The sequence below is a fragment of the Cydia fagiglandana genome, chromosome Z, assembly GCF_963556715.1.
Source record: "Cydia fagiglandana chromosome Z, ilCydFagi1.1, whole genome shotgun sequence".
Taxonomy (NCBI): Eukaryota; Metazoa; Arthropoda; class Insecta; order Lepidoptera; family Tortricidae; genus Cydia; species Cydia fagiglandana.
In genome coordinates this window covers 38,405,602-38,431,052 of record NC_085959.1, presented here as the reverse complement: position 1 = coordinate 38,431,052, position 25,451 = coordinate 38,405,602, and the positions used below count along the sequence as shown (strand labels likewise).

The 25,451-nt window shown below is 44.2% G+C and overlaps 1 protein-coding gene across 1 annotated transcript in view; it reads left to right on the top strand.

Annotated features, from left to right (window-relative positions):
* The window catches only part of LOC134678132 (E3 ubiquitin-protein ligase UBR4), a 105,379-nt gene that overhangs the window by 46,150 nt on the left and 33,778 nt on the right, over positions 1-25,451 (top strand). Inside the window, exons 43-67 of the mRNA XM_063536582.1 lie at positions 134-336; positions 709-939; positions 1,410-1,563; positions 3,822-3,955; positions 4,390-4,632; positions 5,420-5,659; positions 6,154-6,334; positions 6,951-7,165; positions 7,680-7,827; positions 8,372-8,539; positions 9,401-9,566; positions 10,308-10,453; positions 11,210-11,281; positions 13,251-13,423; positions 13,970-14,159; positions 15,170-15,355; positions 18,741-18,839; positions 19,186-19,345; positions 19,463-19,625; positions 20,560-20,733; positions 21,138-21,272; positions 21,540-21,643; positions 23,261-23,405; positions 24,467-24,658; positions 25,258-25,432. Coding sequence (XP_063392652.1) covers positions 134-336; positions 709-939; positions 1,410-1,563; positions 3,822-3,955; positions 4,390-4,632; positions 5,420-5,659; positions 6,154-6,334; positions 6,951-7,165; positions 7,680-7,827; positions 8,372-8,539; positions 9,401-9,566; positions 10,308-10,453; positions 11,210-11,281; positions 13,251-13,423; positions 13,970-14,159; positions 15,170-15,355; positions 18,741-18,839; positions 19,186-19,345; positions 19,463-19,625; positions 20,560-20,733; positions 21,138-21,272; positions 21,540-21,643; positions 23,261-23,405; positions 24,467-24,658; positions 25,258-25,432 — 4,197 coding nt within the window. The remainder of the gene's footprint in view (positions 1-133; positions 337-708; positions 940-1,409; positions 1,564-3,821; positions 3,956-4,389; positions 4,633-5,419; positions 5,660-6,153; positions 6,335-6,950; positions 7,166-7,679; positions 7,828-8,371; positions 8,540-9,400; positions 9,567-10,307; positions 10,454-11,209; positions 11,282-13,250; positions 13,424-13,969; positions 14,160-15,169; positions 15,356-18,740; positions 18,840-19,185; positions 19,346-19,462; positions 19,626-20,559; positions 20,734-21,137; positions 21,273-21,539; positions 21,644-23,260; positions 23,406-24,466; positions 24,659-25,257; positions 25,433-25,451) is intronic.

The window sequence follows — 25,451 nt, the reverse complement described above, 5'->3', positions numbered from 1 at the left end:
ACGCCAATGTTCGGAAATGTGGCAATAGATGGTCAAAAACTAAGCTGGAAAGTAGGCGATGTGTCGGCCCCCAAACTCACTCCTCTATCTTTGAGCGGTTTTCCTCTCCTACAATGTACTATTACTTCCACAGGCACCGCGTTGATCCCGCAATCCCTAGCCACCCCGCCCAAGGAAGGCGGCCGCGGGGGCGGCAAGCAGGGCGGCGTCCAGGCCCTCTGCCAATGGGCGGAGGTCCCCGGACACCCGGGCCTGGTCACAGCTGTGCTGCAGGCCTCCAACAACCCTGTGGTGCTCATGCTCACGCCTAACAACATCTTCGTTCAGGAGATCAAGGTTTGTTACGTCCTCAAGTAATGACTGCCAAAGTAAGAGGCAGGAGGGAGAAAAGTAAGGTTAGCATGGTTCAGCAAGTATAACCATTAATTTTCGCTGAGTATACATAAGAATCTAGTCTAAGTAGGAGCTCTCATTTCATATCAAGGGTCTTTATTTGGTCCATACTGAACGCGCCAGTCTCTAAATTGTAACTGTGATGTTCTCATATGAATTATCATTTGTCATTTTTTATGTAATATTATTATATTACTTTTGGACCTTTTAGTATTACTTTGTTTTAAATGATAAAATAATCTTCGAATGTATCATTATGCGCTGATTATTAGTGCGCATTGTTCGTTAGTGTAATCATCCACCCTTTTCCCTCAGGTCGTCCCAGCCAAAGCCAAGATCACAGACATGGTGGCCGTCCGCCACTGGTGCGGCGGCGGCGGCGAGCAGAAGAGCACCCTCATTCTCCTCTGCGAAGACGGCAGTTTACGCATGTATGCAGCCAGCCCGGAGCATACGGGCTTCTGGCTCTCGCCTACGATACAGCCGACGCACGCGCCGCGGCGCAGGCCGAGGGCGCTCACCCATTCCAAAGGGAAAGCTCAGCAGGTAAATTATCTCTTCAAAAGTGGATTAAACTAGAGTTAAAGTGCTCCGAGACGCGACGGCGACGGGATGCGATGCGAAACGACCGCGTATCAATATATCTCTCGCAATTTGCTCTTTAGCGAAGACTAAAGATTTAGATGTTAATAATTAATTATTTGCTATTTGTCAACATCTAGAAAAGGGGTTTAAATTCAGAGTAAGGTGTTTGTTTTAGGTCAATGTTCAAAATTTCACAATCATTGTTTTCTTTTTTGGAAGGGAACAATTTTTTTATGCTAAATTCAGCAGTACAGTTATGACAACATACATCTAGCTACATGAACTGAACTTAATTTAAATTACTTGTGGATGAGGGGTGAGATTAGCTCAGGACCGGGACAAGTGGCGTACTAGAAGAGAGGCCTATTCTCAGCAGTGGGCGATAAAGGGCTGATATGATGATGAATATTTTATAAAGTGTCATATTCCAGGCGGCCTCATCAAAGTCCAACTCCAACGGCTCCCCGCAGTTTCCCATCGATTTCTTCGAGCACTGCGTCGCCATGTCCGACGTCGAGTTTGGAGGCAAGGACCTCCTGCAGGTCTACAATACAGCTCAGATCAAGCACAGGCTGAATACTACTGGTAAACAAAAATATACCTTACGATGTAGACATATGTTAGCGTTTTGTTTGACATTAATTCCAACTATCCAATTTCTTTGTCTAATGTGTATTGCTCACATTTTGCTTAATGAGAGAGCGAGACACAATCACATTGGACCACGGAAGAAAGAATGAGCGCGCCGCGCTCTGACGGGAAACGGCATGTGCCTGGATTAGTATGAGAACCTATGTCGCCAAAACGCTGTCACAAAAATTGGCCATATTTTCTTATTTTGAAAGGAACTATGAGCCCTTGCCCATCACAGTAATTTGAACTTTACAGTCAAGAAAATTATGTCAAAATTGCACTACGATTTTTATTTTTTGTAAAAATACACAAATCATTGACAAATTGTCATTTATGCTCTATCCCTTTTACACTTGCATGGTTTTTCCAAGAGTGAATGCGATAGGATAAAATATTCGACTATGAGGTTGACACATGCGATAGGGATGTGCATGATTCGATGTGATATCGATAAACGCTTATTAATGATCAATGTACACGTAAACTATTCAGTTTTTTATACATATGTATTACTTTATTTTCGACGATTAGGTACTTACCTACTTATTTTTTAATAAAAAAAAATCTCGTATTGAAAGTAATCACGCCACCAACCACGCATATAACTGTAAGCGAGTAGGTGTATAATAAAAACTGTTACTCTTTAGCACACCCCAGAACAATATTGCTTTGTAATGACGCGAAATAATAACCTGCTAGCCAATTAGTGCTCCCGGTGTGTAGGTACTTATAGTTCTTTTAATTAAATCAAATTTCTTACCCTCCCACCGCGATGCGTGTGTGCGTGCGTGAAAAATACGCGAGATGCGTATTTTTTACCTGCAATTAATATTCTCACTAGATGCGTGCGTAAAAATACGCAAGTAAGTGTAAGTGTAGTTAATAAGTGTTCACAATACTTATTAACTAGCACGTTATTATTTTAAGGCAAAACAAAGCAATAATGTTGTGTCATACATCAATAATATGAATCTCCGATATAAGCTCGTATGCAAAATTATTAAAAAATGCTAATTATAAACAATGGAAATATAAACAATATTTTTTGCACTTAGACGGTTATCTATCAACTTATCGCAATAATGCGGATAGAAATGCCGCTCTGATGTACGAGCGAGATAGCACTATGCACGTTTTTACCGGAGCATGGTGCGTACTCGCATCCAATGTGAAGAACGCTTCAAGATTTGTGCAAGCTTGTGGAGCGGGCTTTAGACTGGCCAGCAAATACCCGGCAGTAAAATTATGTGACAGCTTAAAACTGACATTTTACCTACTCGTATTTAATAGAGAAAATTGACAAATATGTATGGATACTAGATACTATAATATAAGAAAAACTTAAAATCCAAATAATCCATTGAATTGGAATAAATAAGTAAGAACATATTTTGTACCTACATAATTATAAAATGTGCATAAGCGACGACTTTTTTGATATGATCATCCAGAGGCAAAACAAAAATAAATTATTAAAATATGTATGAACATAAACAAACCGGACTGTGTATAAATATACGAACATCGACATCGATAACTTTTTTGATATGGTCCTCGCACTGTGGGCGAATAGCGCACCCGTACATGACTTTTACGCTAAGTAGATATCAACCTTATCTCATTTACATAAATCTGATTTTTGTACTAAACAATCCAAAAATCCTTGCGGAAACCGAAAATGTAAAAAATATTGAAATATTACATAAAATAATACTTACCGATGATATGAAATGCCTCCATATCTAATATTTTTTGTCCCGCTAGTGTTTTTACACTCCAAAATGGAGCAGCATATTTGTAATTATTTCTAATTTTTACTGGAATCGTTTTCACATCTGACATGTCAAAAGCGCCATGCTGAACTGTCACACGACTGACAATAGTCTGTGCTGAAAGTGTATGCAGCTAACCATAATCTTGCCACACGCTATAGACGTACGTTTCACTTCTATTACTTCTTTGTTTTGTGCATTGGACAAAGAAATTGGACAGAGGAATACCACCCTGAGTCCATGAAATAGAAATAGAAATATTTATTTGTGCATGCCGCACGATGTTTCTACTGAGCCGTATATCTTATGCAGAATCGTATAATTATAGTCAATGCTTTGTGTACAGAGTAATTCTGGGTAGCTAAATTAATTATTCTTTACAAATATGAATAAGTTTAAATTTTAATAGGTAACTATATCGATTGTGATTTTACACAGGATTGTACGTGGTATCCACCAAGATGACTGGATTCTCCGTTGAAGTGATAAACTCTGATCCGAACATGGTCATTTGCGGTATAAGAGTTTTACTCGGCAGTCAAGACGTTGCCAGGACACCCACGTATATTGAGGTATGTTACATTAACATACTAGGGTCAAGGGAAAGTTGCAATGAGCGAGAAATGATGAGGAACACTCGATGCACGCGAAGCAAGTAAAAAAGAGAAAGGACGCCGCCTGCCGCTGGTAGGTGTGACAGAGAGCGCACTACGTATTCGCATGCAGCCGGTGTTTCACTCAACTATAGTTTCTTAGCGAGCGAGTAATATTTCTAAGAAGTTTCACCATAATTGGTGGTAAGTTTCTTACTGGAAAATACCTTGCACATTTCAACTTGTACCCTACTTCTAGTCAGAAAACTGCCTTACTTGTTTACAACTTACAACCTTATGACATCATGCTAATTTGATCAGCTAGATTTTTAGTCAAACTGGCATTTTCCACGGCACGTCTAATTTAAATTATTTTTGTTTGCAATAACGATACTAATAGAACTGTAACTCAGGTCCTCGGCCGCACAATCCCAACTGTGGTCCTCCGCAACCGCTGGTTCGACATGCCGCTCACCCGCGAGGAGTCCCTCCAGTCGGACAAGAAGGTCATCATCAACTTCGGGCCCTCGCAGGACCCCGACGGCATCTCCATGGTGGACTCCGTCAAGGTGTACGGCAAGAATAAGGAGCAGTTCGGGTGGCCTGAGGAGAATGAGGACCCGTCGTCGTGTCCGTCTTCCAGCAAGACTACACAGGTATGTGTTGTGTAAAAATCCTTAGTAATCATCAATATTGTCATTATCCTTGTCTCTACCATTTACTTCGGGTTGGCGGCACACTGGCGCCATTTTTGGGCGGTCTTTTTTTATATTCGGCATCAAAAACTTAGTTGGCACTTCAAAGAAGTGACGAAAAGATGGTAATCAATTTGGAGCCCTTGCAAGACCCCGAGTTCATCCTTTTGTCCGTTGTCTAGTAAGATTATGTAGTTTACCTATGTAGGTATGTGTAGGTGGTTTTGTAACCAATTTCCTTAGGGTGTAAGTTTCGCGTCGGCGATAGGCGGTCTATACACTATTAGCTATGTCCAAAGTTTGTGATGAGGGAAATAGAAAAGATGCCAACGCATGACGTGGTGAAAATATGAACTTTTAACTATTTGGAAAGTTGCAACTGTTAATAAGCAATACATCCCACACACACTAAAGGCTGCGACACAGTCATGCAGGTGGAGAATGGGAAACTTAGCAAATCTTCAGGTCAAATCCTCGAGCAACACCGACTTCTGACACATTGGAAGGGAGGGGCCCAAGCGATATCTTACCGTACAAATCTTTCTGCCATTTTTTGCGGGGGGAAAGGTGCACACAGTCGCACTTCTCACACACTTACATACAAAATCCAATCTGTAATGACGACACAAATACATAGAAAATGACACACGTCAAAGACAAATCTTACAAACCTCGATCTCTTTTTGTGTACGGACGAGTGCTGCTGATGGCTACTGCAGGAAAACTAACAATCTGTTGTTCTTAATAGGAAACCGAAGGCGCCGCCGGCGCATGGAAGCCCAGCTCCCTCGAGCGGCTCGCGTGCGCCGCTCTCGAAGCGCTCGAGCTCGGCGCCGGCGCGCCCGTGTCCTCATTGGCCGCCGCCGGCGCAGAAGGCGGCGCGGAGGCGGCTCGCAAGCTGCTCTGCGCGCCGGCCAGCGCACACCTGCACGCCAGAGCCCAGTGCCTGCTGCGGGCCGTGCACCACCAGCACTACCACCAGTACAAGGTATTGGGTCCTTAACAAATTTCTGTCATATTTACAGGAAACGCGTACGACAAAACACTACTTAGACATTAAGAGAGATTGTTTATGTAGACCTGTAGAGTGTAGACAACCATTAATTTGAGAGACCGATGCTTTCTCTTGGTACATTTGTGCTTTGGTCCTCTCATAACAGACCAAAAACTAGATTTTTACAGTTTATCTAAATACCATTCAATTTCAATCATTTACTATACAAAGAAAAATAAAGCAGATTTAAGAGCAAACGGACGCTTTAAGCAAAAAAAGCGAGCATTTCGTTAAGATCGGTTTTCCTAGGATAGCGGTACCGTCTTATTACGGCGGCCATCTCCATACTAAATAATACGGCTAAATATGGATGTCGTAGTATATTTATGCAGACGGCCGGTATATGACGCACCGCTATCCTAGGATACCAGAGCATTACACGAGTAACGGTATAGTTCGGTGGAATATTAGTTATTAATTGTTCTCAGGACCAAGCAATCTTGAACTACGTATGCTCATCACTACGAGACCTGCGCGCGACCTGCGACCCCCGCAACATCGACCCCGAAGCGTTCTTCCGTCTCGTTCTACTGGCGAGAGGGGTAGCTGTCGCGCGTCCCGCGCATCTCGTCAAATACAGCGCGCCTACACCGCAGCGACCAGGCGATGGTGAGAAATGCAGTACATCCAACAAAAATGTACACCCAATCACAGAATAAAAGTACTAGGTACAGAACACTCACTCTTTAACAAAACGCGTCTGTCACGATCAGTACAGATATGGCCGCTAGGTGGCGACAGTGCCACGCGCGGCTTATGGCAAACCCTAAAATTGGGGTCGAACGGATGTACATTTAGCTACCTGTAGCAAAGCGACGAAATCGCGGAGTGAGCCACGCCTGACCCAGGTACGTATAGATTTCGTATTTGTAGATGGTCAAGCAGATCTTGTCAGTAGAAAAAGGCGGCAAATTTGAAAAATATAGGCGTGAAGGGATATTGGTTCATATAAAATTTGAATTTCGCGCCTTTTTCTACTGACAAGATTTGCTTGACCATCTATACAGGAGGTTTTACAACGTGGCATACAATTGAGTCCTCATCAACGCGGGTGCTTGTGCTCAGCAATCAATAGTCACGTGTTCGTCTTCGTTTGGGAGCGTTGGGAATGTAATACATTACAGAACCTGTCAGAGGTCTTTATGCAGGGTCGGCGCGGATCTACTATAGTTTATTATTCAACAGTTACGATTATCATGTTTTAAACTTAACTTATCCTTGACAGGGGACTGGTCAGCCCTCTGGAAGGACTCGGACGACAGCAAAGACCCCCACGTGATAGCGCTGCTCGCCAGCGTGCTGTGGCGGCTGGCCGCGTGCCGTGGCGCCGCGGGCGGCCCGCCCGGCGTGCTGAGCTACGGGCTGCGCCACGTCGAGCACACGCTGCACGCGCTCGCGGACATCGTGCACGCCTTCCAGCTGCACGCGGAGCCCTGCTGCGTGAGTACATTGCGAATAGTCTTGCTCCCTTATTCATAAAACTTTACGGGCCTGATTTCGTTAAATTATGTTCTTACAAATACATTAGACAGATAAAAAGACAAACGATTCATAGCTAGTTCGATCGTAGTAACGCGTTTTTGAATAACGCCATTGGTGTCCGGTTACACATTTCTAGAGGACGTAAGTGACGTAACGTTGCAGCTTGTAGTACGCTGTGCGCAGCGTCGACCTAAGATAAATGCATAAGGATTTGCTTTCCGGTCCGCATCACGTCAGACGCAATGTCTGAATGCTTCGTATCAAAATATACTGAGATGGTCTCTGTCGATGATATCGGCAGCGTCTGCACACAATGCGCTGTGTCCGGACGCTTTACGCTTATCTATGTTCGATCATTGCTATAAAAACGCCGGGTTTACAAAAGACAACATGCGACAGCAAATAATTAATTGGTCTTGGTGTTTGTGTTTGCATTAATATATATTTTTTTAATTTATTTAACCTTTCGCAGGTTGACTTCGGCAACCAAATCTACCTATCTCTCCTGTTAGCTGAAGACCAGAGTATCAGCTTCGGGGCCAAGGCGGCTATAATGAGGGTCCTCCGCCCTAGAGTCAAGAGGCGACGAGTGTACATACCTTCACCGCCTAACACACCGGGTAAGATATTTTGTATACATTGTAAATTAATGAAGGGGCCTTCATTTTGTCTAAATTATTTAAATTCAGACTGACGTCGGGAATGCGAGTAGTGATTAAAATGACATTGCGAGCATACGCGCGATTAAATTGCCTCGCGTGGATGCTCGCTCTGTGTGGAGCCGGCTATTGACTATACCACTGTGCAGGAAATATACTTCTAGATCGCCACAGAGGCTTTCTTAGGATGCGATTGTAGTAGATTTAACGCGATTGATATGGGATTGCCAGGTGTGATAGTTTAATAAGGCAAACAACACAAAATCTACGCAGTGTTACACCCAAAAACGAAACATTCAATCGCCAAAAAAACGTTCACTCTTTGTTAGAGTCTGTGTGGAAAGAGAAGAGTTGTAGAATGTTTTGGATCCCACACATTTCACGACTTCTCTTTCCGCATAGACTCTACTAATATTTGCTTACGGCCGCCGGCAATCAGTTGCTTTTACGTCGTGTAAGAATATAATGCTTAGACATAAAAGTTATAACACTCATCGGTTTTTAGGAGTCGGTCCATCAAGCTCGACCGTGGCGAACGTCGCTCACGCGTCCTCCACCGTGGTCGAGGCCATAGTGTCCGCCGTGGAGATGTCCCAGGCTGAACACGAGCAGAACCAATACATGGACGTGGACGACTCGTTAGAGCCTATGGTGCTGCTCGCACCTGATGGAGGTAAGACATAGACTTAGTTAAGATCACCACAGAACAGGCACTCTTCCACCGTGGTCGAGGCCATAGTGTCCGCCGTGGAGATGTCCCAGGCTGAACACGAGCAGAACCAATACATGGACGTGGACGACTCGTTAGAGCCTATGGTGCTGCTTGCACCTGATGGAGGTAAGACATAGACTTAGTTAAGATCACCACAGAACAGGCACTCTTCCACCGTGGTCGAGGCCATAGTGTCCGCCGTGGAGATGTCCCAGGCTGAACACGAGCAGAACCAATACATGGACGTGGACGACTCGTTAGAGCCTATGGTGCTGCTTGCACCTGATGGAGGTAAACATTTTTAAAGGATATCCTACTATTTTTCTTGTTTAGTACATACATAGTCTGTTGATTCACCAAGAAAATGTCGGTTTTGTTCCTCCCATAAACTAGATAGGCACTTTACTAGTTTGAAATCGTATAGGGACCGTGCGCGTTGGAGGGTCTGCCATCTTGTGGCCTGAATCGGAAACATATGTGCACATGTACATAGCCAAAGCAAGTGCTACTATCTATTTTTCTCATCGGTACGTTTCCTTGTGCATAGCAGGTTCTGCCATCTTGTGGGCTACATAGAAAGCGTAAACGACACCCTCGCGCCAAAAATCTGACGGCCCCTATGCTGCCCCCTATAGTTCATGCGCGGGGCCTATAGCACATATCTCCGTTTTTTTTTACTCTAAGCTATAAATCTTTTGACTGCCAAATACGTCGTCTGACGCGCGCGGCACAGCCCAATACCAAATTCCGTCCATGCCGACAAGATTCACGATAAAGATAGGCGCGGCATTCAAAGGGTTAATAAATTCTTATTGTTACCAGGCCTTGACGCTCTCCTCGACATACCGCCAGACGCCGACGACGAGACGATGGTGGAGCTGGCCATCGCGCTGTCACTGCAAGAGCAACCGCGTCGCGCGCCCCCCGCGCCCTCCGCGCCTCCACCGCCCGCGCCCGGCTTCAGCGACGCCACCGCCTCCCCACCGGGGTACGTACGTCTTTGCTACATCACATATATTATAGCAACAGTAACAAGATTCAGACTCTTGTACATATACTTTTATTTTGAGCCTATCTCTGCTGCTTCTGTCAAGGTCTCTTACCCTGTGGCTTAATTCTAAAACAGGACATTGATATTTCGCGCTCATAATCAAAACGTCTACAACGCGACATATCGAAGGATTCAATTTGCTGGACATACTGTTTGTCACGGTATCTTCATCCATTTTAAATACGCCATTTGGAGGTAAAATATGCTGCGGTATAAGAGCACATGATTTGTTAAGCAAACATTATGTTAACACATCGAGTGCCGGGGGTTCTCTACTCGTAGTCGCTTTCTAAAAAGCGGAAGAACGCTAGGATCGGCTACGAGCGTAGCGCTACAAAAACGCCGGCAGTGAATGCGTTAATCAAGACCACATCACACAGCGTGCCTACCAATTACCTTACCTTTGACTAGCGGACCTACTTTGGTTGTGCCAGGTTATGATATAGCTAATAGCACAGAATAAATAAGAGTACTAGGTACAAACAAAACGCGCCTACTACAACGATATGACCGTAAGGTGGCGCAAGCACGAGCAGGCGTCCGACCCGTAGCGGTGCGCGGCAACTACTACTGCTAGACACCAAAATTGGTGTGGGTGGTGGGTGCGCATGTACTTGTAGCGACGCGACGAAATCGCGAAGTGAGCCAATCCTGCTAATAGTACCGATATTGTAACAGATCTGACGACGAAGGCAGCACCGCAGCCACCGACGGCAGCACGCTCCGCACTTCACCCGCCGAAGCGCCCGGCTCCGCGGGCTCCGAGAGCGGCGGCTCCGGCGCCGACAGCATTGGTGGCGTGTCCGGCCGCAGCAGCGCTTACGGTAAGACCGTGCTCTTTGATGTACTACGCCGCATAGAGACCGTCAGGGGCGGATTTCCAGTGTTAGCCGCGTTAGGCCCCAGGCCCCGTAGTAACTACTAGCCACCCCTTTCGCAGCTCCCATCTATAAACTGCCGCCTTGCTGCCGCCCCTAATATCTTGCCGCTCTAGGCCCGGACCTACTGGGCCTTAGGAAAATCCGCCACTGGAGACCGTGCGTGTTGGAGGGTCTGCCACCTCGTGACCTGAATCGGAAGCGAAAACAATTCACTTTTCTAAGCAGGTGCTGCCCCCTACACTTCACGCGTAGTGGCTTAAACCTAAAAATGGAAACCTAAAAATTAATAGAGGTTGTGTTCTGCCGTCTACAGTACAGTTCATGCACGCTCTCTATACAGCTAACAGGCAAGGAATGTGACTTTTGTGACATTTCGTATCATGTCGAACAGTGATACGGAATAATATATGGAAACTAGGGATTTATATTTGTAAAAATTCTAAAGCACTACATTTTCGGTTCACAAAGGTACAAAAAGTGCACTCCTATGTAAAAATCAAGTAGGAGATATCGTTGGGAAGACAGTGTGACGGAGCATCTGCTTCAGCTTCGCCTCTGTAACTTGCGCAGGATCAGGACAGGTGGCACGCTCTCGTTTCGGAGGCCAAGATTCTCTTTGGATCGCTGAGCCATAATAGTTAGTTTAATTCTTAAGTAGGGATATTAGGGAATGGTACAAGTATAATTGAAATGTTCTAGGGGACGTAGTGTCCACGCCTTCAGCGGGCGCGGTCGCGTCTTCAAACGTCATCGTGGCCACTTCTATAACAGGCTAGTACTGTCTGGCACAGCTGACTGATCTTATACCTTATTGCATTGAAATAAGGTTAGCAGTCGCTCGCCACCGAGGCCGTGCATTTGTACTAGCCGCAAACCAAGCTGGGGTTATAATACTATCTCATTCACTCTTGCTACGAATATGCTAGGTTCAACGTGATTTAATTATTTTTGGGTTGAACGAAAAGTTTTACGACCGCGGTTGTCAGTTTAGTTTGCGGATAGTATAAAACTATGGTCCCACTTATCACAGATAAAACTTATACCTTATTGCAATGTGGTAAGGTTGAATAAAGGTCAGTTAAGTTTGGTGTTAGTACTACAGTCCCACTAGCCATGTCACGCTTCACATGCCGTAGTACACGGATTAGTATCTAAAGTAAGGACGCTAACCACAAATAATTTCGTACATGGACGCGTCTGCTCCTATATCGCACCCGCGTAATAATATTGCTGCCCCGCCCATTATGGTGGCGGTCAATGCAAGTGCGAGCGGGACAGCAATTATGCGCGTGCGATAGAGATAGGAACTGGCGGGTTAATGTACGAAATTCTTCAAGCGTCCGCACTTTAGTCTGTGTGACGACATTTAATGCTAAACATTCATATAATAAACATGCCTCATTGTTTGACTCACTCTAACTCGTTTTAGTGTCACTTTTATTCCTAAAGGTCACCGCATACGCAACGACTCTGAAGAAGTATATGTATGCAGCACCTTAAAATACATCTAGATCATGTAATATTTCAGTGTACTTAACATTTTGTAACTAGCATCATCGCTAAAAGATACAGATTTAGAAGAGTGTTCATTGAGTGGTCACTGTTCACTGTTCAAGCTATACAGGGCGTCCCACGGCTATGCCACATGGAGGGAAAGTACCCTAAATATTGTAGATGGAACATTTTACTGAAAGAAGACATTATTTTAATTTAAAAAATAATTTAAACTGCATTCATAGATTTTTAAATAATTACTTGGTTGAACCGGGAATCGAACCCGCCGCACGAGAAAAAAAATCACCCTGTAGCTTTATCATACCGATCGAAAGGCTTGATCATAAGGATTATTTTTTGCTAAAGAACATAGTGTCAGAAACAAAAGGAAGACCATGAATTTTAACATTTGATGTGAAATTTAGCGAAATAATCAAAAGAGTGCGGCTTTGTATTCAACAGAATGAGACTACATTTTGAGCATTTGATAAATTATGATTAATTTTGAATTAAAAATGTTAAAATTCATGGGCTTCCTTTTATTTCCGACACCATGTTATTTAGCAAAAAATAATCCTTATGATCAAGCCTTTCGATCGGTATGATAAAGCTACAGGGTGATTTTTTTTCTCGTGCGGCGGGTTCGATTCCCGGTTCAACCATGTAATTATTTAAAAATCTATGAATGCAGTTTAAATTGTTTTTTAAATTAAAATAATGTCTTCTTTCAGTAAAATGTTCCATCTACAATATTTAGGGTACTTTCCCTCCATGTGGCATAGCCGTGGGACGCCCTGTATATAAAACTTACTAAACATTAAAATATGTATAAACAAAAAACGAACTATAGTCATTGTCTCTCTAGTTGTTTTATGGATGCACGTATGTCACATAGTTTGGTAGTCACATAGAACCACATTGTCACTGGCAAACGTCTTCGTGTAAAAACCAATCATTTAGCCCGGCACATGTATAGGCCAATCAAAAATTTGATCTTTTTCATACCTTCATTAGGTCCTAAATTTATCTGACTTTACGCAATCCCATGAAGTGTGCATAAATGTTGGGAGTCTTGGGAGATAAATCATTTTTTGGATTGCCAAACATAAGTAGAAGGAACCCACCATCAATTACAATGGAAGTGACAACAAATTTATCTGTTTTAGTTGTCTAATTTGCGGAAACATTGGCTAGCTATCTTATTATTCTATAGCCCCATTTAGACATTTACTAATCTTCTGCGTAGCCGGCGCGTCAACCTCCCTGTCTCAACCGGGCGCGTCTACATCGCGCACAGCCGAGCTTGAGACCGAGACGCGCAAGCTGCACGCGCTGCGGCTGTCTCTGCTCTCCGCCGCGCTGGACGCGCTGCCGACCCTGCGCACGCTGCCCGGCGTGCGCGCCATACCGTTCGTGCAGGTGAGGACATGACACGAGGATACCTGCGGCCTTGAACCTTCTGTTACTCTAGTCCTCTCCATAGAAAGAGGTTTTAAAATATTTCAATAAAGTCTCAGGCGTGTTCTCTTTTACGTACAAATCATAGTTTAAGAAGATAAGCTTATTAGGTATACTCCAGCCATTTCGAGTCCATGACGTCCAGATTAAAAATAAACTCAAGATTTATCGATCAATTTATCAAAAAACGTTCGCATTGCAGACTAGCGAGTTACAAGTGAGTAGTATCGTAGTCCAAACCCTGTATTTAAATAAAAGTAAACAAAATCTACCCTCAAAAACCCAGTTGAGGGTAGACGAAAACATTACACGATTAAATAAAGTCAGGTCGTTCAGTGACTGATCCAGGCGGTTTTGTAATTGGTCGGTTAACCAACAAATGTTATAACTACTCGAAAATATACAAATTGTTTACTTTTATTGAACTACCTAAAGATACAGGTTATAGTTTGGGCCTTATCTGCCTTGCGTCTTCTTCACAATAACAATATATCTCATATTCCTTAGGTGGTCTTAATGCTGGCCGGCGACCTGGATTCCACCGTGGAGGCGGACCGCGCGGTCCTCGAGCGCCTCCTGGAGCTGCTGGTCTCCGAGCTGGACATGGGCGCGGACGAGGACGCGCCCGCCATGACGCCCCCCGTCCACGAGCGGACCAACCGGCGCGAGCTGCAGCTGGTCGTGATGCGGCTGCTCAGTGAGTGTTATCAAGTTTCTTATTTACGTCACCAGTACGGATATGATGGTCGTATTTGTCTACTTGACAGCGTGATAAAACGTTGTCGGTCCCTTTCTTTCCCGCAGAGTTAAAAAGTGTCAGTTGTTTTATCGCGTGGATAAATGTGGATAAAGCGATCCATAATAGGCTTGCTGGTGGCACTCGGCGCTGTTGTTGGCATGTTACTGAGACACGACCTGAATATAAATGCTCACTGCTCATGCCGCCGCTCTTGAGATATAACCGCCTTTGACTGCAACTGGTACAGCCTCAAAAACTAAATACACTATCTACGGGACAAAACGGCGTGACTCCGTAGAACTGCCTGCTGTTGATTCTGATTCGGCAGTTGGCCCCGGAATACGACACTACGACCAGAAGTCTGCGCACTAGATATTCCCATAGATAGTTCGTTTTGCAAACCATTTTCTGCAAATCAACAGCTATTGTGCCTATTATGAAGGAAAATCGAGATAGAGCTACTCTAACCACCCCAGTAATTATGGATCGCTTTATCCACATTTATCCACGTGATAACACAACTGTCACTTTTTAACTCTGCGGGATAGAAAGGGACGGACACCGTTTTATCACGCTGTCACGTAGACAAATACGACCATCATATCCGTACTGCTCAACGAAATCTAACAAAATTTTCAGGTTGCTAACTGCGTCCTTTAGTACACGCTTCTGTATACTTCTACCTGTATAGTCTAGGAGAATATATATTGTTGTTTTCTCTTCTTCCATGCACGCTCTGTATATGGGGTTATCTGTTTTATCCATATTATATAGATGTTTGTTTAGGCCCACTTGCACCATTCCACTAACCCGGGGTTAACCGATTAAACCTGGAGTTACCATGGTTACCAGTACTATTTGATAATAGGTTAACGATTTAACCGCTTAACCCCGGGTTAGTGGGATGGTCCAAGTGGGCCTTAGTGTCATAGTCCCATCATAGTATTATAAGAGTCCTATGTTCACAGGTGTGCTGATGGCCCGCTGGAAGTCGACCTCCTCGGGCAGTACGACGGCGCGCGAGGGCTCCGGCGCCGCCTGCGCCGCCCACGTGTCCCGCCTCGCCGCCGCCGCGCTCATCCGGGCCGGAGCGCCCCTGCACTGCTACAGGGTGCTAGCTGCCTTGTTACCGTACTGGAAGGACAAGACTGCCAGTAAGTGCATAGATTTAACCCAAAGTCTAGCGAAAAAACGACCTTGAACTTGTAACATTGGGATTTGGGCCGGAGCACCCTTGCATTGCTATAGGTTGCTGGATGCAAAACTGCCGTACTGGGTGCATAACCAACATGGCAATCGTTTACGCACCGTAGCGAACGAAACGCAATTGTCACTGTCGCACGAATATGGAAGAATGATAATGATACACAAAGCGTTCCGGTGTCGTAGCGCAAGTTGTCGTTGTAGTGGCTAGACGCCCCGGAACGATAAGACTGTCAGTAAGTATTAATAACAAGACTCTTAACTCACCATGGATGAGTCTTATGTCCTTGGAATAAGGCTCACAAATTGTGAGTTTTCGAAATTTAAACTTCGATAACGGTTTAATTATGAATTAGGGACAAGGATTGGTCGTACAATTCACTATTTAACGGGAACTGATACGCTATTTAGCGGAGATAGTGAAGTGACGTTGAAAGGCAAAGCGGACTTTGAATCCCGCTATTACGCCACCCAAGTCGCGTCTAAACAGAGATAGACTAAGTATTTTAACTTAGGAGTAGTATTATTTACATCGTAAATAATAATGCGAAAATGAATAATCGTAAAGTCACTTATTGTCTTACTTACTCTTTTAAGCTTCACTATTTCTACTATTCTTTTAACTATTGCACAACACGCTCAGAATCTGTTTACATGTTTTAATTTTCCAACTAAATATTTGGTACACAAGTAGCTTTGCAGGTTTGTAACTAGGACTTACGGTGGTATTCCATCTGTCCAATGTCATTGCTCTCATTAAGCAGAATGTGAGACAAAATACACATTGGACAAAAATATTGGACCGGTGGAATTCCATCCTTAAGAATGTAGCTTGAAACCGAATTGACCGATCACAGCAGCGTGATAATGCACGAGTTGATATACACAGCCGACGGACACGTACTAATACTTTGTTTTTGTTACGCCACTTAACGCTGAGAGATAAGTACTATGAGATAATCCGTAGAACGCCTCTTCCTGCCCCCAAAGGCCCCATACGGCGCATTTTCATTGATCAAACATTGGCCGCTCTTGTGTCTCGAAAAACACTAACTTCATATTATATCTTGGTTTGCAAAAAGTACTACTAGTTATTTTTTTGCAGATGCCTTTCCATTTACTATCTTACTTAGTTTAAATTATTAATGTACACAAAAAATAAATATACTCTTCTATATCCTCTGGGCATACTTAGTATATCGTCTCTTATATTACGAAATGTTGTACAGTGCAACTGTGTGGGTGCTACTTGCAATCAAGTAAAATATCGTCTAACCTTCGAAAGTAGAGATGATAAATACTGCTGTTCATAAATACTGAACTATGCTATGAGTGGGAGGTGCTAACAGCAAAACATCTAATAAGCAATTGGTAGACCGTATTTAGTTGGAATAAGGTTTATGTTACCCAATGAAAATGCGCCGTAACCCGCATGCGTCCCGTACTATACGTGTAACGCTCGCTTGATTGATCAGCAGATCGCCAGGCCTCACTGAACGGGGATTTACAACGCCTACATTTTCCGGGACTCGCCCAACTGGCCGGTCAGGCTTTAGGTGATCACAGTTCGAATTCAGAATTAGTCGTGTGCCTTGTGTTGTGTGTGTACTTCAGTGAGCGTCAAGCGGAGCGTGCAGCGTGCTGACAAGCGTCAAGCAGCGTCCATTGATCCGAGAGTCACCAATGCGCGCTCCGAGCTTCCGGCCTACCGCGAAACACGTTGGACGTGTTGCCTCCCTGTCACATTTACGTAAGAGTTTACAAGTTAGTTTACAAGTGCGACACAGAGGCAACACGTCGAACATGGTTCGTGGTAGGCGAGGCTGTTCCGCATAAGTTTAATTTTATTTGTTTAACATCGACGCGCCGCACGCCTCGTCCGAGCGTTCACACAGTTTGCACAATAATGTGTCATTATTAGATCGAGGATTCCCTTCTTTCTTTATTATGTTATTTTACATGAATTCTTCCGATATCGTTATTAGGGGATTTTATTCAAGTTAAGGGGCCCACTGATTAGCAGTACGCCGTACGGTATCGGCCTATCAGGTAGAACAAAATTTCGACAGTTCCGAACAACTGACAGGCCGATACCGTCCGGCGGACAGTTAATCAGTGGGCCCCCTTAGACGTCCTAAGATAAGTTGGACCTGCCATCAATTTCTACAGATTCTCTTGAATACAGTGTAGATTTTTGGGTTGGGTTTTGGGGCTTAAATCTTAGTCAACACTAATTTACGAACTAACAAAACATTGTCCAAAACATCACTAGTTTTGATGTTGATTCGGGAGAATTTGTGTACAATTTCACCTTCTAGTTTATCTTTTCTACATCACATTGTCCGAGTTATATTCGTTCGATTTATTAGACAGCGGCGTAAATATAACCGCCCGAGATTCAGACGCCGCATCCGCTTATGGTGTCGTTTATTTGCTTAACACATCGTCATGCGACTTTATATTAAAAATATATGTAGATTTAGGTGAATCAGTCCTACTGTCCACGAATGCAAGGTATACGCGGATTTTTCTGTTAATGGATGATCCAAAAAACCGGGTCTGATGTTTATATCCGACTATTGATTTTATGGCTTGCGTCATCGACGTGACCTTTGTAAAGAGTACTACATTATTATAAGCGCAATATATGGTTGAATCGTGGGTCTTGTTAATACCATACAGAAAACACCGTGGCTTCGCATCTATGGACGTATTGTAATTTCTTAGTGACGAGCGTTTAGCGGCGGGGTATGTTGCATAGTGGCAATTATCTAAGGGATCGACGTGTTGCCTCCCTGTCACACTTACGTACGAATTTACAAGTGCGACAGAGAGGCAACACCTCGAACGTGGTTTGCGGTAGGCCCTCTGAGCAGCGTGCACCGACGCTGCTCGCATACGTTTGCATGTGGTTACCGCGCCGCACGCCCCGTTAGAGGAGCTTTCTTTAATTTTTTGTACATTTTTATATATTGTGAACTTTTTTGCCACTTTTGTGTTATTTCTACGCAGAATCACGAGCTCCTTCGATTCTAATGGGATAAAAAAAATGTCCCATAGTTTTTTCCTATTGCGTTACCATTTCCCCATATACTTTGTATGGCGGTAACAAAAAGGAAAGTTTGAGAAATGTATGGAAATTTTAGGACACTTTTTTTCTCCTATAAAGATGAAAAGGGCTAGCGATCCTGACTAGAAATAACACAAAAGTGGCAAAAGAGGTCACAATATATAAAAAAGGCAAAAAATAAAAGGAACGAACGCTCAGAGGACCCACCAAGTTTGGACCATTATTGGTGTTTCCGTGTTAGCTTTAACTAACCATTTGTTTGATAGACGCGGGCACAACGACGCCTACAGCGCAGCTGCTGAAGCCGCAAGCGCCGCACCCGCTGCCTGACATGCAGCCGTTCTTCGTCAAGGAATATGTTAAGAGTGAGTGTTTTTTACAGACTTCTATTATCTAGACCTAAGTGTGACGACGCCATTGCGAACGACTTTAACACATTCATTGCCACTAAGTGCTACGGGTTACGCTAGTAGAGCGTCTAGCTTGTGGTCTGAATCGGAAACATATCTGCACCACATTGCCAAAGCATGTGCTACCATCTACCTTTCTCGTCGGTACGTTTCCTTGTGCATAGTAGGTTCTGCCATCTTGTGTGTACATCGGAAGCATATTTAAACGACACATTTATGCCTCGCGCCAATAATCTGACGGCTCCTATGCTGCCCCCTATCGTTCATGCACAGGGTCTATAATGATAAAATGGTTCAACAGGTCACGCGCTAGACGTGTTCGACAACTACCCGCAACTGCTGATGGAGATGGCGCTCCGGCTGCCGTGCCAGATCCACAAGCACTGCGAGCCCGTGCACTTCGACTCGCGCTGGCGCACGCTGCTCTGCGAGTACATGATGAACCAGCAGACCCCGCTCAGGTACCTACAAACTCCTAACTGTACGTCGGTGGACCTTGTAATAAGGTCCACCGATGGACAGTTGACAGTGTGGGCGATGGTACTGTATGGGTATATTAATCATACATTTATTCGTAGGAAACAAGTCCGCAAGCTGCTCCTCTTGCTGTGCGGTACTCGCGACCGCTACCGCCACACGCGCGACGTTCACGCGCTCGACACTCATCTGAACGCCGCCAAAGCGCTGCTACAGACCGATCCCGCTTACGACAGGCTAGTGCAACTAATGGACCATTTGAAGGTAACTTATTCTTTATTCTTATTTTCTATTCTTTATTTTCTTAAGACTTTTTTGAGATAATCATTCGTACCATGGCCGAAATAGGAGCTGGCGGCCTTGAGTTACTAAACGACCTCGCTTAACTCGCCCTCTTCTAACAGGGAATAAGTGTACGACTTCAGTGCAGAGCGTCCAGTGGTGCGTTTGTTAGTGTAAGGCCTGAGTGGACACTCGAGTTGAGCGTGCAGCGGGCCGGGGCGTGCGGCGTACATATTAAACAAATGAAAACGTATAGGAGCGCCCTTAGTGCACGCTGCTCAAACCACTTGCGAGCCCCACGCCACGCTGCACGCCCCGCCGAACGCTCCGGCCTTACACTTAGGGTGTGTAGCGTGGCGCTTTCAAGCGATTTAAGCGCGTACCGAGGCCGCTCTCATACGTTTTAACATGGATGCCCCACTCAGTTCACACCACAGAATAAATAATAGTACTAGGTACAGAAGACTCACTCTCTAACAAAACGCGTCTGTCACGATCAGCACAGATATGGCCACTAGGTGGCGACAGCGCCACGCGCGGCTTTTGACAAACCCCAAAATTGGGGTCGAGCGGATGGACTTTTAGCTACCTGTAGCAAAGCGACGAAATCGCGGAGTGAGCCACGCCTGGTTCACACACTAATATTTCGTAATATTCGACGACCGGTCTATCCTAGTGGGTAGTGACCCTGCCTATGAAGCCGATGGTCCCGGGATCGAATCCTGGTAAGGGCATTTATTTGTATGATGATACAGATATTTGCTCCTGAGTCATGATTGTTTTCTATGTATTTAAGTATTTATATATTATTATATATCGTTGTCTGAGTACCCACAACACAAGCCTTCTTGAGCTTACCGTGGCTTAGTTAAATTTGTGTAAAAAAAAATGTCCTAATAATATTGATGTGTTGCAGGCTTGCGCGGAGATCGTGAGCGCCCGCACCGGCAACTGGCAGCACACGTGCGCCACGGAGCGCAGGGAGGCGCTCGCGTGGCTGGTGCGGTGCGCGCGGCGCGTGCACCCGCACGTCGCGCCCACCGTGCTGCAGCTGCTGCAGGCCGCGCTCACCGACACCAAGCCGGAGAAGGTGAGCCAGATACTGTCAACACCTGAACAGCCAGAGTTCAGATTACACATCTCTCTTCAATCGGTCCCTCATTGCTAAGGATCGTGACTCCGTTTGATTCCGTCAACTAGTTGTCTCCATCGGCCCCGTTCTGTAGCTTGGTGGAGTGCGTCGCTGATAGGTATTTTTAGTTCCTCCGCTAGTTGGTCCGACCATCGTTTGGGACTTCTACCCCTAGGCCTTTTCCCTCTATTTTACCGGTCACGATAAGGCGTTCCAAATTGCTGGTATCCCTGCGTGCAACATGGCCAAAATACCGCAATATTCGTTGTCAGCAAGTTGTGGATAGACGTTGGGTCTTTTCTATTTTTAATTGTTTGAGAATAGATATGTTGGTGCGGATTAACACTGAAATATATTTTCAGACCCCATCAGCGTCAGCGTCCACCTCCGAGTGGCAGGAGCGCGAGCGCAGCGCGGACAGCGACGCGTTCGTCTCCGACGGCTCCAAGTTCCAGGAGCACCGGGTGCCGGTCCTCGTGCAGCAGATACTCAAACAGGTTACATATTCACCTGGCCGCGTAGCCAACGAGCCAATCGCTTACACTCCGTAGTGATAGAAACGCACCTGTCACTGTGCCGCTAATATGGAAGAGTGATAGAGAGACATAATGCTTTACATTGTCGAAGCGATTGTAACCTTGGCTAGGCCGGCTGCGATATGTTACTCTTCGAAGCCCGCGAATATGACACGTTTTAATGGCTTTCACTTTACTGGACAAGTTGTCCCTTTTGACTTAAATAATAACTTGACTTCCATAACACAGGTGTCTCAAGAGGAACTTAAGATGTTCGTGAAGGCCTTCCTGCTGGAGACGAACTCGACGGCCGTCCGCTGGCAGGCGCACGCTCTGCTACTAGCTATATACAAGTGAGTGATACAAAAATGTGTAACTGCCGTATTCGATCTTCAAGATATTCACAGGAGACGACACGTACTAGATCCATTATAGATACGTTATAGTTTAGATATCAACTAGTTCTCTTTTGCAGCGCGATTCGGGCAATCAGTGACACTTTTACGTTAGATAGAGTAAGATATCTATTAGATGTGAATTGGATCTCTAAGTCATATCCAAACGTCGGACTATAGGGGGCAGTTTGAGGGCAAGGTAAGGTTTACAAAAAAATCTTAACTTACGAGTATTATAATGTACCTAGTATTTTTAACATAGTTAATTAAATTAGTTACCCGTTATCATTATCAGACTATTCAATCTTATTTTTATTTAAAATTTAAAGGATATAAAAAAATAAATACCTAACTAACGTATAGCCTTAGAGCCGTGTTCATAGAATTTGACATACCCAGTTAACTCATTTGTTTTGTTCCTTTCTCACAGCTGCAATTGTCTGAGTGACGGATAACGCCAAACGAACTTTTTCGCGATTTTGACTTATGTGTTGTCCAAGTACGTTTATAAACATACCCCGGCCGGCGAGAGCAAAAATGCGTTTGCTCCTAGTGCTTAATTAAATATCGACTATTCTATCGACATATGGATGTCGATAGAATAGTCGACTTTTAATTAAGCACAATTTTTTTTTAAACTGAGCTGAGTATTTGTTATTTATTTCAACTTGATACCTCCACGCGTTTCTAAGAATAACCCTAAAACAATTTTCTATCAACATAAAATTATCATTATTATAAAGCTATTCACAATAAGTATCAGAATGTGTTGAAGAAGAACGTTGGCATTTTAACTTTAAACAATTTAAATAAATTGATATCTGGCAGAGAAGTGGAACTACCTAATACAGAACAAATTCATAATCACTATGAATTATTTCGTTTTGCTCCGATTACTACAGTAGATTTAGAACGGTCCTTTAGTTGGATGAAATGGATTTTATCGGCAAGGCGAAGGAGTTTAAAATCAGAAAATTTAGAAAAAATGCTAATTGTATATTACGAAAATTACATAAAATACTGAATAAATACAAACACTTGGTTTTAATTTTGTTTACAACAATAATTAATACTTCTGCATATCATAACGGTGGTCCAGTACATCGTGTTGTTTTTATCGACATCGACCAAAGTGTGTGTCCTCGCACTATTAAGCTGTCAACGCATTTTTGCTCTCGCCGGCCGGGGTATGTTTATAAATAACGCAGTTAGTTGCTATGATATTTGGAATTTCACATTATAAATACTAGGTACCAAATACTAAGTACAAATACTCGAAAGTGAATAGATTGATTCGCGAACCTTACCTATCATTCTGACATGCCACGAAAATGCCCGCTGGAGTCCGACGTATGGTCATATCCTGTGGAAATCGTTCAAGAGTATCTCCAGAATCGCGCAAATGTCAAATTTGACAGGTTAGATCTTAAACATATCGTTATAGTATCTTGGTGATGTCTAAAAGATATCTAATATGTGTCTATTTCAAAATCCTAATCGGGCCCTAAGTCTGCACCGACTAGAGTGTGGAAGCTTTTAAGTGTCTACTTTATATGTATCATTTTACATCTACAGCAACTCGCCTTCAGCCGAGCAGGCGTCGCTAGTGTCCCTTCTGTGGGGCATTTGGCCAACACTACCCCAATACGGGCGCAAGGCGGCTCAGTTCGTTGACCTCTTGGGGTATTTCACGCTCAAGACCACGGATATCGACACCGAGGTTAGTGTTAACAGAAACGCCCTCAACTGACCGTCGGTAGACTTTATCTCTTTGACATAAGGTCTACATATTGTCAGGTTTTGACTATGACTATAAGAAACTTTTCAGTCACAGTGTGTATAAAATACTACAGTCAATCGACGAAGCCGTTTAGACAGGGCAATCGTGCGGGGTGATAGGGGCGAAGGCTGGGTCGCGCGCACCTAAGCTGCATATATCGCCATTGTTAGCAGCCCGGTATTACTTACAGTGCTAGTGTGCCTTATTTGAAATGTTTGTAATTTTGGGCAGTTGTGTAAAAGTCTGTGACAACCCTACTGTGTTCTTATGCGCTGTTGGCATTTACGCAAACATCAAAGGCGTCTGTTTTTTTTACACTGTTGTTTAGTTATCTAATTACTGGACTCGATACAGCTTATATGCAGCAACAAGGCGTTCAACATCCCACCCTAGAACGTCGTGCTCTTTTCAGACATTCCTTCCGAGAACTTTCTTCTTCAGTACAGTGTAGGGTTCTTCAAAGAGTGTATAGGTTCTCGCCGCGCATGTTAAAATAAAAGTGGTATTCCACCAGTCCAATATCTTTGTCAAGGCGTCTCATTCTCCCACTAAGAAAAAATTTGAGACGCAAATGCACATTGGACCATGATATTGGACAGATGGAATACTATACTAAGCTACGATGTCTACTATATGTATTTTACAAGCTTTTATTTAGTTTCACCTGACCGTTGTCTGTGTGTAATCAAATTTTGCAAGTTAAATTTGATCCACTTCCCGGTTTCCGATTGAGCTGAAATTTTGTATGTATGTATGTATATACGTAAGTCGGGTGACAATGCAATATTATGGTGTCATCGAGCTGATCTGATGATGGAGACCGGAGCTGGCCATAGGAACTATGTGATAAAACAACGAAACCTAATTGCGTTTGGGGTTTTTAGAATTGTCTCGATGAGCATTAGTTGCCTGTGGAAAGAAAAGTACAGTCAGCGATAAAAGCTCGTACCAAAAATGAAATTTTTGCCAAAAACTTATTACTAGTAAATGTATGTTCGCAGAAATACGTGGGCAGCGCGGTAGAGCTGCTCCGAAGCCAGAACCAGCTCCTGTCGATGCACGGCAACGCGTCCCTGTACGCCGCCCTCGGCGCGTACGTGGAGCTCGACGGCTACTACCTGGAGTCCGAGCCCTGCCTGGTCTGCAACAACCCCGAGGTGCCCATGGCCACCATCAAACTGCCCACCATCAAGGTGACTACACAAACTATTCAACACATCGATGATTTTGACAATTAATTTTTTTTTAATTGTTCTAATTATGGATGCTGTTTCATACACTACCAAAATAGATAGTTTAATAAAATATAAAGCAAGTAATACTACTTGCTTTATATTATATTATATTTGCCGCTTTAAATTATATTTAATCCATGAAACGAACAAGACACGCTGAACACGCTGACCGATTGTTCTCGCCGGGTTTTAAGCAATGCCATGTGACAGCTACAGCGTAAATTTTTATACATGAACTCTTTAGGGCCACCGATCCGACGGATCGACGCCCCTCGACGGAGAACTATGAAATTTCTCATACGACATAATTTAGCGAACACTTAAACGGTGACGGACGGCTCGGTGCGACTGCCTTGTGGTCGTCACGGACTTACCACTACCCGCCGCGTCAAGCTGAACTTACGTATTAAATAGGCGGATTATCCGTTTGAACGCCACGCCTATCGAGCGCGGCGCGTCGTCGTGAATCTTGTCAGTATGCACGAAGGTTGATGGTGTGTAGCCGCGCGCGTCAGTTAAAGTAAAAAAAAGGGTTAAAGACCGTTCTTTGTCCACAGATCGATTCGAAATTCACAACGACCACCCAGATAGTGAAGCTAGTGAACAGCCACATGATCAGCCGCATCAGCCTGCGCATCGGTGACATCAAGCGCAGCAAGATGGTACGCAGCATCAACTTCTACTACAACAACCGCACCGTGCAGGCCGTGCAGGAGCTCAAGAACAAGCCTGGTGAGTGCCGTCAATTGTG